The 16,512-nt window shown below is 32.5% G+C and overlaps 1 protein-coding gene and 1 non-coding gene across 2 annotated transcripts in view; both read right to left on the reverse strand.

Moving 5' to 3' along the window:
- The window catches only part of PCLO (piccolo presynaptic cytomatrix protein), a 555,993-nt gene that overhangs the window by 200,736 nt on the left and 338,745 nt on the right, over positions 1–16,512 (reverse strand). Inside the window, exon 9 of the mRNA XM_044677248.1 lies at positions 13,772–13,853. Within this exon, the coding sequence (XP_044533183.1) occupies positions 13,772–13,853 (82 nt within the window). The remainder of the gene's footprint in view (positions 1–13,771; positions 13,854–16,512) is intronic.
- LOC123250768 lies at positions 1,454–1,557 on the reverse strand. The gene has a single exon (XR_006506411.1). It is a non-coding gene; the product is annotated as a U6 spliceosomal RNA (small nuclear RNA).

Raw genomic sequence — 16,512 nt, forward strand, 5'->3', positions numbered from 1 at the left:
CACTGGCTAAGAGACAGAAGAGAGGATCAGTGGAATAGACTAGGGATAAATTACTTCAGCAAGCTATTGTTCAATAAACATAAACACACCAGCTTTTGGGACTTGAACGCACTATTTGACAAAAACTGCTGGGAAAATTGGGAAACAGTGTGGGAAAATTAAGTTTAGATCATCATCTTCATCCTATACCAAGATTAAATGACAAAAATGTTTTTGCATAAACAAAATAAATGCAACCAAAATGAGAAGGGAAATCATAAACTGAGGAAAAATTTTATAGCAAGTTTCCCTGGCAAAAGCCTAATCTCTCAAATATAGAGAATGGAATAAAATTTATAAAAGTGAAATGCATTCCTCAATTGTCTAGTGGCCAAAAGATATGAGCCAGTTATTCTCTGTTGAAGATATTTAAACTATCTTTAGTCATATGAAAAAATGTTCAAAATCACTACTAGAGAAATGCAAATTAAAACAAATATAAGGTAACACCTCACACCTATCAGACTGACTAATATTAACAACAAAAACAAAAAAAGAAAAATGATAAATATTAGATGGAATATGGTAAAACTGGGACATTAATATAATTTTATGGAGCTGTGAATTGACACAACTGTGATGGAGAGCAAATTGAAACCCTGGCCAAAGGGCCATTCAACCATACACACTGTTTGACCCAGAAACACTACAACTATGTTTATATTCCTAAAAGATCAAAGACAGGGGAAAAGGACCTACTTGTATAAAAAATATTGATGCAGTTCTTTTTGTGGTGGCAAAGATTAGAAACTGAAGGCATGCCTATGAATTGGAGAATGGTTAAACAAGTTGTGGTATATGATCGCAATGGAATACTGTTGTGCCATAAGAAATGATAAATAAGATCATCACAAAAAAAAGCCTGGAAAAAACTTATATGAAGAAACACAAAGTGAAATGGCGAGGATATGTAAAGGAGACCACTGGGCAGAGTAACAGCAATAATGTACAAGGATCAATTGTGAATGAGTTAACTATTACTAGCAATGCAAGGATCCAGGACAGTTCCAAGGGATACTTGACAAAAATAGCTATTCACTGTCATAGAAAGAACTGATAAAATTTGAAAAGAGATTAAAAGCATGGTATTTTTCACTTTATTTCCCCCATGAATTTTTCCATAGTGTAAAAGATGTATATCTTCTGTCATAGCATGATGGACATAGAAAAGTATAAACTTTATAACACATGTAGTACCTATATAATATTACTTGCTGTCTTGGGAAAGAGGGAATGGTGGGAGGGAGAGAGAATGTCAATTACAAAATACCAGAAAGCAATTATTGAAAATTGTACCTATGTATAATCTGGAAAAAATTAAAAGAAAAAAGAAAACAATTTAGGTTTGTCATTTAAAAAAAACTAGACATTCTACTGATTATTTTACAAAAGGTTCTATTAAATTTCTTTTTTTTTAAATATGGAAAGCTTAAAGAATTTGCATGTCATTCTTGCACAGGGGCCATGCTAATCTCTGTATCATTCAAATTTTAGTATATGTGTTACCAAAGTGAGCATGGTCCTTTAAACTTTTAACAGCCCTCTCTAAAATGTATTCACATTTTCTCCATCACTTTCTTGTCTTGAAACAACCACCACCAACAAAATAAATCAATCCCTAAAAGATTCAATTTGCTCATTTCTGAAATGTGTTACAATGAAAATTTAACAATAATTGCTTAGAACTGGTTCCAGCACATGTCTGGATTGCCACTTAACCCAAGGTAAATATCCTTTGAGGGCTGTCCACCTCGGAGTATGCACTTATTAAATGTTTATTAATGGATTGAATTAGCTGTCACCTTCCTATGTAATGTCATTTTATTTGATTCTGTGTGATTTCTCTTCTTCTTCATTCATTCTCTCCTGAGGGGAAAAAATTGTAAAGTAGCAGTGTGTATTTAGAAATTTATTATAGCCCTTTTAGTGCCCTTTTCTTTTCTGGAGTTGACAATGGGTTAGTTATTTTTTACTATTACTATTAGTAGTAGTAGTAGTGGTACTAGTACTAGTAGTAGTCATCATTATTGTTGTTGTAGTAGTGCTAGTAGTAATTCAGAAATTGGGAGATTTAAGAATAGGAAAGACAAAAAAGCTATTTAGAACTTATTTCATACATCTGAAAATCAAGTTTAAAGTTGTGTGCTGGGTTTCATTTATATGGGAAGAGTTGACCAAATTTAATTATTATTCAAAAGGAAAATATTTTATTTGAAATTAGCATAAAATATTCTTTTATGAAAAAGCCAAAAAGAATGACCAAACATTTAGAAAGTTTAACTGTGAAATTAATGTAAAGGTATTTTATTACCACTTCATGTGATATATTCCATGAATGAAAAAATTTAATATTAAAAGTACAATCTAGACTAATTATGAAATATATTTTTAAAAATACAAATGGCCACAGTTGAATCTTGAATGGAAATTCTCACAGGAGTAAACTTGTTGTCCTGAAAAGAAGTTAATTGATCTATTATTATTTTTCTCCTTTCTCTCTCGATATAACCTATATTCTGAAGAGTTATGGATGGATACATAGCATCAATCTTCCTTGCATGGGTATTGGTATGATAATTGCATCATATTGCTGCTTCTTTACTTCCTGCATTAAACTAAAAATGACTTGAATCTATCGTAGAGAGATATTTTTTGATTGAGGTAGCTACTATTTTTAAAGAATATGGAATGTTTTCAAGACTCTAGGGAAATAATATTCACTTTTACTTCCACACAGGATACAATGATATCCATTTATAGCCCTTGAAAGTTATCTAGTTTTTATTGTATTAGCTATAATTTATATAAGCTGTATTTTCCATCTGAGTTTACTGACAATCATTTTCTTCCTTTTCTTCATTTGACCATCATATTACAAGACAAAGACTTTCACTGTTCACTATGTTTTTGACTGAGAGATCAACTGTGATACTATACTGTAAAAAGATGAAGAGATACTATGAAGCAGTTCTTTAAGTAATATCAAATTTGGAAAGAAAGCTAAATGTTAACTTGGGGAAAAAAGAGGGGTGTATTCAGCCTAATGATTAATGAAGAACAAGCCCCAAGGAACATTTGTTTCTATTATACAGTACCTAGACTTCGAAATATCTGTTCTGTTCTATTATTCCTTTTGTAGACTTTGTTATTTGGTTCCCTAAAGTCATGATTTTCACACAGTTTGAGGAAAAAGTACACAGGTAATCTCTCTTAGTAGCTTAACAATAGATTATTTATAAAAGGAATTTTGAAACAAAAGATTTTGAAGAAATATTGAATCTGTAGTATTTCATTAGATTTTCTTTAGGTGCCAACTGTGATATATATCACCTTGCCAAAAAAAAAAGAAAGAAAGAAAGAAAAAGTGGATAGGTCTGACCTTTAAGGAAGTCTTTTACCCTTTCTGAAAAAAGATGAGAAACTAGAAAAGAGAAGCAGTTAGAATTACTATTTATAAAAAATGTATCTTTTCTAAATGACAAGAGGATGAACTTTAGACAACTCATCTAGAAAAAAAATTAAAATTGTTTCCTATTCCACATATCCAAGGGCATTCTGGTAAAAGAATCTTTGAATGCCACATTGCCACATTCTATGATCCTCAGAAGATCTTTTTATTTTAAGCACTTCAGTGGAATCTTTGAAATATAATAAAGTCCACAGAATAATTTTGAAATGGTGCGTTAATGGTACAAATTGAGAGTTAAAAAATAGAAATTCAGGGGCAGCTGGGTAGCTCAGTGGATTGAGAACCAGGCCTAGAGACAGGAGGTCCTAGGTTCAAATCCGGCCTCAGACACTTCCCAGCTGTGTGACCCTGGGCAAGTCACTTGACCCCCATTGCCTACCCTTACCACTCTTCCACCTATGAGTCAATACACAGAAGTTAAGGGTTTTAAAAAAATAGAAATTCACATTTGTAAATCAATTTCATTTTATAATAATGTTTCAATATTACATGTTAAAATAAAATTTAATGATTATTTTATGACATTTTGTGATCCTTGTTCTCTCTCTTTATCTTTCTTTGTTTGTCTCTCTTTCTCTCACCCACTCTCTTCCATACTCCCCAAAATGGCAAGTGATATGATAAAGGCTATATATATGTATCATATAATCTATATTACCATGTTTATCATGTTGTAAAAGAAGACATATATCACTTACACTAGAAAAAAATTAATGGAAGAAATAAAGTGAGAATGGTATTTTTCAATATGAATTCAGTCTTCATCAGTTCTTTCTATGGTTGTGAATAGAACTATTCATCATGAGTCCCTTGGAACTTTCCTGTATCCTTGGATTGCTGATAACTAATCCATTCACAGTTGATCATTGTACATTGTTGCTATTACTGAGTCTCCTGGTTCTGTCCATTTCATTTTGCATCACTTTAATTTTTTCCAGGATTTTTTATGTGTCCATGTGATCATTTTGTTCATTATTCCTTATGGCACACTAATATCTATTATAATTATACATGTTCAGTAATTTCCCAGTTGATGAGCATAACTCTAATTCCTAGTTTTTTTGCCACCACAAAAAGTGCTGCCATAAATATTTTTGTACAAGTATGTCCTTTTCCTTTATCTTTGATTTCTTTAAATAGAGAATAGATAGTTTGATGACCTTTTGGACATGGTACAGTTATAAAGGAGAGATAAGTTTACTAGGAAAATGAAGGTTTTACAGAGGACAGATGGATGAGATCTGCAGGGAATGATTCTGGAATGCTGAAAGGAAGAGTTAGGCTGAAACCCAGAGACTTTTAGGATCTGTCTCTCTCTAGATGTTAACCTGGAGGTAGTGGCTGCCAAGTCCTGAGGGGTTTGATCCTGTCCGTGTTGCTGTCCTGGTTCCTGTGTGTCCTTGGAGAAAGATCCTAGGAGCCTGTCTCTAGCCTGTTTCAATATCCAGATGTCTGCACTGTCAGTAAGCAGAGGTCTAGGTCCTTGCCTAATGTGTCACAGACCAGCATCTCTAGTAATAAACAAGAGAGGGTTTTAGTTCAGGATATCTAGAACAGGGACTGGGTTTACAGATCAGTGAGGAGAGGGTGATAAGGGTAGACAATCAAACCTCTTAAGACCCTTCATGAGAAGGTTTTAGATTCTGGGTATTTAGCTAGTGAATTAGTGTCAGGGATTTACCTTACCCTCTTTACCTATTTTTTAAAATTATTTTTTAAAACATTTATTAATATTTATTTTTTAGAAAAGTTAACATGGTTACATAATTCATGCTCTTACTTTCTCCTTCACACCCTGAGCTCCCACCCACCCCCACCCATGGCTGATGCATATTTCCACTGGTTTTAACATCTTTACCTCTCTTTTTGGAAATAAACTACACCTTCCATTTACTGTGACTGAGGAAATCTGTGTGCTGGTCCCAGATCAAGCTCTGGCCTGATCAGGCTAACTCTTAGGCCCTTCAACCCACAGCATGAAAACCTTGATAGTGGCCCAAAGTAATCCATTGATACCCATTTAATCCCATCTCCCCAATCCCCCTAAAACAGTACCAAATTGCCTTCCAGAATATTTGTATCAGGTCACAGCTCGACTTCACCTTGAAAATTAAATATATTATAATTGATAAATTAATTAATAAATTTGATGAAATAACAATATATATATATTACAAACAACTTGGTTTCATATTAATAAAAGGTTTAGAATTAGGGAAAATGAACTCCATAACTAGCCTTGTACTATACTTCACAACAAATTTATTTTTTCTATTAACTTTTATAGATCACATTCATCATAGTTTTACTTGCAATTTTTCAGATTTCAGGGCTCATTTTCACTGTATTTTGTTCATAAGTGTCTTTGCAATTTTGATGGAACCATGGATCTTGGAAACTTCAATTTGCATGTAATTTCTCTGAGGTGGCTACTCTCTACAGTGGTGCTGATCAAAATCTCTCTATCCCTTCTCATCCTGTAAAAATTTTATCCCTCCTTTGCCATAAATTTTCTGTGGATAATAGCTAGTGAGTTTTATACCTTTTAATATTTCAGGGAAATTGATGGAGCACTTAATTTTTCTAATCTAATCTTTTATTGACCCTTTTTTTGGAATTACAGTCTTTTCCAAATATTGTCCCACCTATATTGAATTTTCTCTTTAACAAAGGGCAGTTATGTAAAATAAATGACAACATATGCTTCATTCCAACCTTCTGAGAGCTTTTGGTTTCAATACTGGTTGTGTCTTTGATATGAGTTCCAATATCTTTTTAATATTGAATTCTTTTATATTTGTATAGTCATTCTGTATATTTTTCTTAAAAAAAGACATTTTATTTCCATCTTCTGTTTACTTCTGCTTTAGTAAATGGCTCAGTTTTAATTTGTGTATCAATTCCCTATATAGTTTAGGTGGCAGAATTTTAGAACTAATATATGCATTTTTTCGTTTGTATCTTTTCTTAGCTATATTGAATTTATCCAAAAAAATTAAATTTGTCTATTTTAATTTATTGTTCATCTTTGACAATCAATGTTCTATAAATGTCAAGAGACTTCAGGAAAGCAAAAGACTGCTAGAAAGATAAATGAAAGACAAGATGCACTTTCAAATGATTGAGAAACTCTAGAACTTCAGATATGAGAGGAATCTGGTCCCCTATCATTTCTCTTTACTTTCAATACCTGCAAACTTAGAGACTGCCAAGAACACAAATCCGTGTTAAAGCTGTTTTTTTTTAAGCACAGGTATAATCTATATCAAAATACTTACTACTTTGGTTAGGAGGGGGGTAAATATGGAGGGAGAAAATCTGAACCCTAAAATATCATAAAATAACTGTCAAAAATTATTTCTAAATGGAACTGAAATAGATAAATAAAAGAGAAATAAGGGAGAGAGAGGAGTTTAGAATGGCTCTGACATCATATTCTGCAAACCTAAGTGCCACAGAATAATAATGCCCTTAAGACCAAATTGTAATATGTGGTAGATAGCCATTTATTTTTCTCATTGACAGAATAGCAAAGATAAGAGAGATTACCCAATCACAGATTTTCTGGACACTTTTTCTCTTTCACCAGTAGAGTGAAGTAGAGAAGTCAGGAATCTCCTCTACTTTCCACAATGGTGAAAATCATAGAATCCCTAGAGAGAGACAGGTTAGTCATGTCCAGATTAGATATTTATCTATTCATTCTACTCACAGGTCAATTCCTTTGTATTAAATGGTTCATATCAACCTATATTATATTACTATTTTTATAGCAGCTAGACGAAATGATGAAAGGGCACCCCCCTTCTATTTAGCTGAAAATACAAAGTTGATTCTTGTCTGTCATGCTCTCATCAAAAAAAAATAGTATAATCTTGGTCTGATTTTAGAGAAAATACAATTGAAAAAATTGTCTAAAAAGATTCTTAAGTGGCCCTCAGGGCTTTATGTTTCAACTATTCTTTACAGAAGGATTATAGACCTAACCCAATGTTCTAAGACAAGTTACAGATAACTCAAATTTAGGAAATCTTAAAACAAAATCAAATATTCTGTGAGTTCTTAAGCACAGGAATAAAATAATATCAGATCTCCTGGTCCCTACCTGAAAACTTCAAGTGCTAAGTATGAGAAACTACTGACGGTTGGACAGAAAACAATATAGGCTCTGAACCTAAGTGTTTAATGCCTTTGGGATGATTTTTGATGAGTCGTTTTCAAGAAGAATTTGATTTGTACTTAGTAAGATCTTTGTATAAACCTAGCTTTACCAAGTAGCATGCTGCTAATTAAGGAACTAAAAGATATTATTGGATAATAATTTGAAATATACCATTCAATATAATCTAATCTTATCGTAGTTTTGAGAAATTATTAAAAGGAATTAAGAGATTCTTCTCACCATAAAAACATTTGTTCATTAAGAATAGTACCATATCTTATCCAAATGTCCTCTTATGGATTTCCCCCCTGAGTAATATTTATTTATATCTTTGCCACTTAACACTTAAAATTAGATTTATTTTTATTTAGATTACATATTTTCCCACAAAAGTATGTTGGATTACTTGGATGCCAATAAGAGAAACAACATGAAATGTTAACTTTAATATTTTGATTTTATATGACACAAAACATTCTCTTATTTATCTAACTGTCCTTGATTTCCTTTGCTGGATTTTATCCAGGTTGCATATACTTACTATGGATAACTCCAAGAAATTGATCTGAAAATCATTCTCTTTTCTATTTATGCTCTTTCAATTGGTGATCTCTTCAGCTTCAAAGGATTCAATGATCATCTTTACCCTGATGATTCTCAAATCTGTATATCCAATCCAAAGGACTGTCCTAACCTTCAGTCTCCTGTCTCAAACTACCTCCTGGACATTTCAAATTGGATGTCCTGTCTTTTCAAACTGGATGCCTTAAACTCAACTTGTCTTATGAACTTAGTGCTATTATCCTTATCTGTTTCTAACTTTTCATTTAACTTTTAAGGGCAGCAACATCCTTTCTGATACAAAGATTTAAAACATTCATCTCATTCTTATCTTCTCATTCTCACTTCACCCCCAAACTCAATCAGTTGGCATGTCATTGATTTTACTTTATACACATATGTCATATACATCCTCTTCTCCTCAGGAAATCCCTTCAATCTTGCTATGGACCTGCATCAGCATACACTTGGAATACTGCTAATCGGTCTCTCCGAATCAAATATATCTCCTTTTCTAGGAGATCCCCTCTGGATTCAAATGTAACATCTTCTATTTAGCATGCAAATACGTTCATAACCTTTCAATTTTTCTTACACCTTACTCTTACTGATATACTCTATAATCCAGTGACACTGGCCTGCTTGCTATTTCTCCCACAAGACATTCAATTTCTGATCTCTAGGCATTTTCACCACTTATCAAATTACTATTGTTGCATGACTCCCTCTAGCATCATTCAATCGTATATGATTCAGGGAAGGCAAATGGTAGGGATAACCTAAGGTTAAGATTTGGTAAGGAATTATTGGCGATTGCAAAAAATAGTGGGAGATTAAAGAGTTGAGGAAAATATATAATTTGACTTGTTTTTTAGCTGCATTTTAGAAGAATTGAGAAGGCTAAGATAGGAAAGTATAGAGTATAAAATCATAGCAAGAATAATAACCCAAGAGCACATGAAAGGATAAAGATACTAGAGGTAGCCTTTTTGAGGGAGTAGTTTTATGAGGGGCCAATTGCACAACCTTTCCTTCCACTTGTATTGCCCTGATCTTGTTCCAGGCCTGTTATATTATTTCCAGATATTTTAATAGCTTCCTAACTGGTCCCCTCTTTTCATTCTCTTTCCTCTCTAATTCTTCCTTCATTCCAAGGTTAAAGTATTGTTCCTATGTACAGGTTTTACTTATCATGTATTTCGCCTGCTCATAAACTTTCAGCAATTCCTCATTTCTTAGCAAACTGGAATATGAACCAGCATTGAAGAATGTCCATAGCTAGCTTCAGACCATAATTTTTCATAGTTCTGCCCTTTATGCACTTTATGTTCCATACTTGATCACCTGCTGCTATTCTAACGTCTTATTCTGCCACCTCTCACCTCTTTGCCTTTTGGCAAAATATCTCTAACATCTAGGATAGATTCCCTTCTCTTCTTTTATTAGCAACAGAGGTATCAAAAGGCCTTGAAAACTTCTATAATTATCTCTTTTACCTCAGTCCTTTCAGTTTTTCATACTTGGGCTGCTTTGTTTATGGGCAATCATTGAGAAACAGTGCTAGAAGTATAGAGTCTTTATGACCTCATTTCTGAAGTATTATGGCCCTGATAAAAAGGCCAAAGCCTTGGCCTCTGTGTTTTTTCTTTTCTGTTTGAAGTGAAAGGAATAGTCTCTAGCCTCGTGAGTTTTCTATGGTCAAGAGGGCCCCACCCCACCCCACTTTCTGGTGTTCTAGATTTATAGCCAGTGCAACTTTGATGCCCTGAGAATCAAGGAAGTAACTTCAAAAGTAAACTTCAAGAATAAGGTCAGTGGCAGCAGAGAAGAGTACTCATTGGCAGTCACGTTGCATCTGGAAGTGAACTTTGTAGGACCACCACTATATAGGAAACCAAGCATACCCTGAAAACTGTTTTTACAGTATCTTCAAAGTAAATAGTCCATTATAAAAGGTGATGTTAAAGGGTGTTAATTATTGAATTGAGGTGCTAGAAACTGGCTCCTAACAATGGAGGAAATACAGGCGGTGGAAGCTGGAGTCTTTGACTAGAGAAGAGACACTCCAACCTTTCTTCAAGGTCCACTAGATCCCTGAAGGGGGCAGACAGAGAAGCTGGATATGGGAGAGGAATGAGTACATACTTGGAATAAAAATCAACTCATTTAAGGCTGATAGCAGCAGTAATAAAGTGTTATTTCAATGTTACTAATGAAGAAAATGTACCTATATTCTACAGTTAGAATGTATCAGAAGCAGGATTTTGTAGTGACAATAAAAAGGAAACTAAAGGGATGCCAATCAATAGAGGAATGGCTGACTAATTTGGGGTGCATGAATGTGATAGAATAGTATTGTGCAAAAAAGAAATAAGAAAATATATTATTCAAAAACATGGAAAATCTAATATAAATTGACAATGAAGTAAGCAGAGGGAGAATAATTGATAACATCAATATTATAAAAATGAACAATTTGGAGAATTTATAAAATGATGAATAAAATGAAGAGATTGGAACAATTTATACAATAATAAACATATGAAAAATAAACAATTTTGCAAAATGTAAGAACTATGATCAATATAATGACTACTAATGGTTTCACAGGGGAAATGATCAAATATGTTATTTCTCACAGAGAGGTGATAGGTTCAGAGTACAGAATGTAGTACAATGATTAAAATAATCTCTTTTGTTTGACCATGCTTATGCTAAAAGTCATTTGCCCCCTCCAAAGGAGTTAGACAGATTTGTGCTTGTGTGTGTGTGTGTGTGCGTGTACAGGCACGCGTGTGTATGTATGTGTTTGTGTGCATGTATGAGAGAGAGAAAACGAGAGGGGGCAGCAGTGGGAGGGTGTTGTGGTAGTAAGTAGAGTTGCTATAGAAAATGTTGCTTGAACATTCAGATAAGGTTATATATTATTCATTTTACTTATTTTTTTTTACTATGAGACATCTCATGAGGTGGGAGCAAACACTCAATGAAGGGAATGAATTGGTAAAGGACAAAGATCTCCAAGTACCAGGTTGAGGATCTCCTGAAGAGGCTGATTCAGAGAGGGGAAAGGGTAGGTAGGTTTCTATTTTAACTAGTAAATCTTGTTAACTACATGCTAAGCTCTAATACTTCTATCCTAATGGGAATTATGTTCTTTCTAAATTTTCTACCATGGTAAAAATCCCTGCTACTTAGTTATGACTCTGCTTTTCATTCTCAGTTCATTGTCATTTCTACTGCTTCACCTAAGGTTAAAATTTCCTCTACCTATTTACTTGTCATAAAAATTAATTTTCTTATTTTACAAAACACAGGACATTTTCCCTTACTTTTCATGTTAGAGTGTTTTCATCAAACATAAACTTTTTAAAGTTTTAGATGAATTTAGCTTAGGACTTGCAAATACACAGTGCTGCAAATAATTGCAGTCTTTGCTCAAGGTGGCCAGATACATGGACAGATAGACATCTGTTTGAAAAAATATATATATTGAGGGAGAGGGGATAATTATTTCAGGTTAAGTCTTTTTCAGCATTCCCATATGTAGACATGGTAAGAATTCATGGAGGCTAAGTGATACATTGCATATAATTTAGACCCTCCTCAATCTCCCAGAAAAAAAAAATTAGAAGTGGAAGAAATTGAATTGTGTTTGAAGCAAAGCAAATATTCTGAGAAAATTTTCTAGTATGTTTAGAATTTAAAAGAATATAGTATATGCTTCTATCCTATTATTTCTAAAAATGAACTCTAGTTAAATCCCAAAATATAATAATAGAAGAATCATGTTAAGTACAATTCTTCATTTTTAAAAATGTAACAGATCATAGTATTCCAATACTCTACAGATAGTATAAAAATAAATGCAACATCCAGAAAAACAACAAAAGAATGTATACTGCAGAGAAAAAATAAAAATAATTTAAGATTTCACATTGGAACTGATAGAAAAGAGCACTATTTTGCAAAGATGGAAAACAAACTGTAGATTTCCTTTGTGGATTAAAGGGAGCTTTGGTAGATTGTAGCAAGTAATTATTTGTAGGTTTTAAAATTCACTTTTGAAATTTTTATCAGTATTTAAGAGACATTCAAAATTAAAACAAAATTATGAAAGCCAGAATTATATGTCAGAGGGATGACAAATCACATATCCTAAAGGGAAAAAATGCCATCTAATCAATCCCCCTCTTATAAAAAACAAGTAACAGCTTTTATTATTAAAATGCTTTATGAAACAAAATGATTAGCATTCATGTTTTGCTACATCTCACTAAGAGGCAAAATAAAGAAATATCTACAAAAAGTTTTAAAGGATGTGCATACATTTACAATCTTAGAATTACCATCACTGCATACATATCCAGGAGTACCAAGTATACAACACATTCTTAAGATTACTATCCCCATACAGACATTATCAGAAATGCCAAATATATTTCCATATATTCATTTATGACTACAGTTTCTATTTACATGCAGCTAAATCTTGCTTTCTATGAAATATGTTTTCTTTAAATCATGCCAGGCTATCTTTCAATATAAAGTGAAAAAAAGTTGTATATTATCATGCAAATGAAAGTTTTTTATTAGTCATCATCAGGTTTGGCATAAGGTTTGAAAAGCCCTTTCTTTAAAAGTATTACATAGATGGTATTACATGTAGTTACATGTATTATGTGATTTGAGACTACAAAAAATTCACTGACTCATTGGATTCAAAAAAAGAGCGACATAAGGATCGCACAGTTTTTTCTTCCCCTGAATTACAAAGTTCATAGAAGTTGTAACTTGCCCCAAATCACAGAGGTAATAAGTAGTGGAGCCTTGAACCAGATTATTAAATTCTGAATCCAGGACCCATTTTACTACATTATCCTGCCTTTTTAATAATGTGAGCACATCTATATAATTCCTCCTCTGATTTTTTACAAACTTTCTATTCATATTCATTTTGATATCTTTCTTTTGGGGTAAGTAGCCTAAAGTCTACAAAGACAATGTTACAAAAAGATCTCCATTTTATACATTAGTGAAGAAAGTCATATTTCCACAGTATTGATCAGGCTCTGACTACCCAATGCATATAAATTTCTTTGGGGAACTAAAATTCCATCAATCCATCCTTAATTTTATAAAAGATGAACAACCAATTTGATTGATATTTTCATTGAACCAATCATTTGCTTTGGATAAAAAGATTATTAACTAATTAGATTCTCATAAAATAAGTGTATGATAAAACATGAACTAAGTTTCTTTATAGATTGTTAGGTACTCTAAATCCATAGACAACAAATAATATTTTATGATGATAATGACTTAAACATGGGGACAGCTACAGATGATTATGTTTCATGGATTTAAATATTCAGAATCCTGATCCAGTCATGTGTTTGCTTGTTTCTGAAAAAATATGTTTAATCAATATAACCAAAATCTATTTAATTCTGTCATCCAGAAAGAAATATGAATGTATTGCACTTGTTAATATTTTAAGCAAATGGGAAATCATTGGTTTATTCATTTAGCTTTACCTGAAACTGTATGATCCTTAAGGTCTCTCATTATTTTTATTCTTGCATGAGGAAAGATGTATTGTGTAGGCTTCCCATTCATCTGAGGAACATAAAACATACATGTTACAAAATATAGTATCCATTTAAGCAATACTTTAATCTATATATATATGTATATGTTATTGGTTAATTTCATAATACTTCCATAAGTCAGTGGCAAATGAATTAGTAGTTTCATGGCATAGCTTTATAAATTACATGGTAATTGTTAGAACTGGTTTTTGTTTTATAATGACATTGGATTTTAAAAATATTTTCCTTTTTAAATATAGTCTATGCTCACTAAATAACAAATTATTAAAGAATAGTGTTTTCCCTAAAATAATGGTGGTTTATTACTTGACTTAAAAAGTCTATCTCTTAAAAACTATTAGAAAATAATTACAGTGAGTGAGTAGATAGAAGTGATTTTAAAGCTGTTACTTTTTTACTTTGAGTTCAGAAAGGGAGAAATGAATGTTTAGGAAAATTTTTAAAATTTTCTAAGTCAAAAAGTAGGACAAACTGAATTCCTACTACTAAATATATTAAGATAAATTCCAAAGCTTTTTTTCTGTACCAACTTCTTTTCTGTATTCTACTTAGCATATCAAGTCTAGATGAAATAAAATTTTACATTAAATCTTAAAGTCAGGATGTAAAAAAATCTTGATAAGCTCGAACATTTGTTGCACTTAAATAAAATCAAATGCAACAGGTAGACATATTAAGGTACACGAGGATTCAAAAATAAACTTCATTGCTGCCATCTCAGAAAGGTAAAATTAGACATCAAAGTGTCAGGGGGAAAAAACGTTGGTTTTAGCAGACTGCAAGATCAATGAGTCAACACAATGACACAGCAGCCAAAAGAAGCTAACATTATCTTGGGCTGCAAAAAGAAAGACCTCCAAGAATTAGAATCCATGTCATAAAAGGAACTTACTAAGACAATAGTGATCTTTAGCCTGAAGTAGAGAAGACTGTCAGGAGGAGAACGGATAAAAGCTAATATAAGTATTTGAAAAGTTTGTCCTGTGGAAAAAGGATTAGACATTCTGATTGACCCCAAAGAAAAGAAGGAAAAACAATGGGCAGAATTTTTAAAGAGAAAGATTTAGACCTGAGTCACACTTTCAGAAACTGAAAAGTGAAATGGGCTGCCTCAGAGATAAAGAGTTTTCCTCCCTGGGATTTTCAAATAGAGACTGAATGACCACCTATATACATACATATATATTTGTATTTGCATTTCTTTATATTTGACCAGCTATAGAATTATAGGATCAGACTGAAGTTTTTTTTTAAACATGTTCTGGCTAATATGGTCACTGAAGTCTATTCTCATTCCAAGAAAGTCTGTGTTTTCAAAATTTCACTACTTATAGATCATTTCTTTCTGGATGTCCTACTCATTCTTCAAAATCAGTTTGTCCCAAACTCAACTGATTATCATTCCCCTTAAATCTGTTTCTCTTTTTGACTTTATTTCTGTCTTCTGTGTACATATCTCTTAGTTATTTTTAATGCTTCTTTCCCCTCATGCCCCAAATCCAACCCATTACCAAGTCCTACTACTATCACCTCAAGCACATCACAAAATCAATTTCCTTTATTGTCTCAGTAAAGGACCTCATTAAGCCTTATATGATTCCTTATACTGGATCCCTAAGTCTTCTCCTCTTTGATCTTATCTATCCACACCATTGTCAGACTGTGTTAGATTCATAGATACTATCATTTTACTCAACTGATAAAAATCTGACATATCTATCTTTGGTTTTGGAAGGTTCAGGGCTGGATGGAATTAATTATAACATAAACATTGAATATGGATCAAAGATTTTGAAGAAGCAAACCACTCACAGAGACTTTAACCATGGCTTCTTTCCTTGGTCCTGGTGAATAGTTTACATGAAGTTATATCTGCTTGGTGTAATAAGATTATTGCTGATTCAACTAATCACACTATCATTGATTATAGACCATACCTCTAGTGCTGGAAAGAGACATCTAGATAACTGTTTAACTCTATAAAATGAGGAAAATGAAGGTCAGGAAGGATTTGAACACATATCTTCTATTTTTTATTCAGGGCTTTCCTTCCTATATTTCTTTTCTAGGCTTTTTGAGCAAAAACTTTAAGCTTGAATTTTGTTCCACTCACTCAAATATTAAAAACATAAGAAAAAACAAACTGAACAATAACACAGGCTGATCTAGAAAATCATCTGCAAAATATTGCTTGTTTCTTTCGAATATTTTCATCAAAAACATCTTCAAATCATGCATGGACTATTCTGATAATAATGTCTTAGAAATGAGGAATAAAGTTGACCTTCTTTTCTCCCAAACTGGCTATAGCTCTGTTGGAAGCAAATAACACTGACCTATTTTCTGTTCCCTTATTTTTTGTTGAAAAAAATCATCTATAAACTTTTCCACTCTTTTGTAATGATTGTTTCTTTGAAATATTAAAAAAAAATCAGTCCCTGAAGCTCATTAAAGTTACTTCCTAAACAGTCAGGCCTAACATTCAACCTAATTTCATCTTCTTAGTTGTCGTCACTTCTTCACCTTAGTACATTGATTACTAAGGTGGGAGATCAGAAATGGGTTGGTTTTATTATTGTCACTGATGAAACCACTGTCCAATACATTAAAATTCATGTTTGCTGTACTAATTATAGTTTTGTCTATAAACACTCTCAAGTTGATGT

This window comes from Gracilinanus agilis, chromosome 5 (assembly GCF_016433145.1).
Source record: "Gracilinanus agilis isolate LMUSP501 chromosome 5, AgileGrace, whole genome shotgun sequence".
Taxonomy (NCBI): domain Eukaryota; kingdom Metazoa; phylum Chordata; class Mammalia; order Didelphimorphia; family Didelphidae; genus Gracilinanus; species Gracilinanus agilis.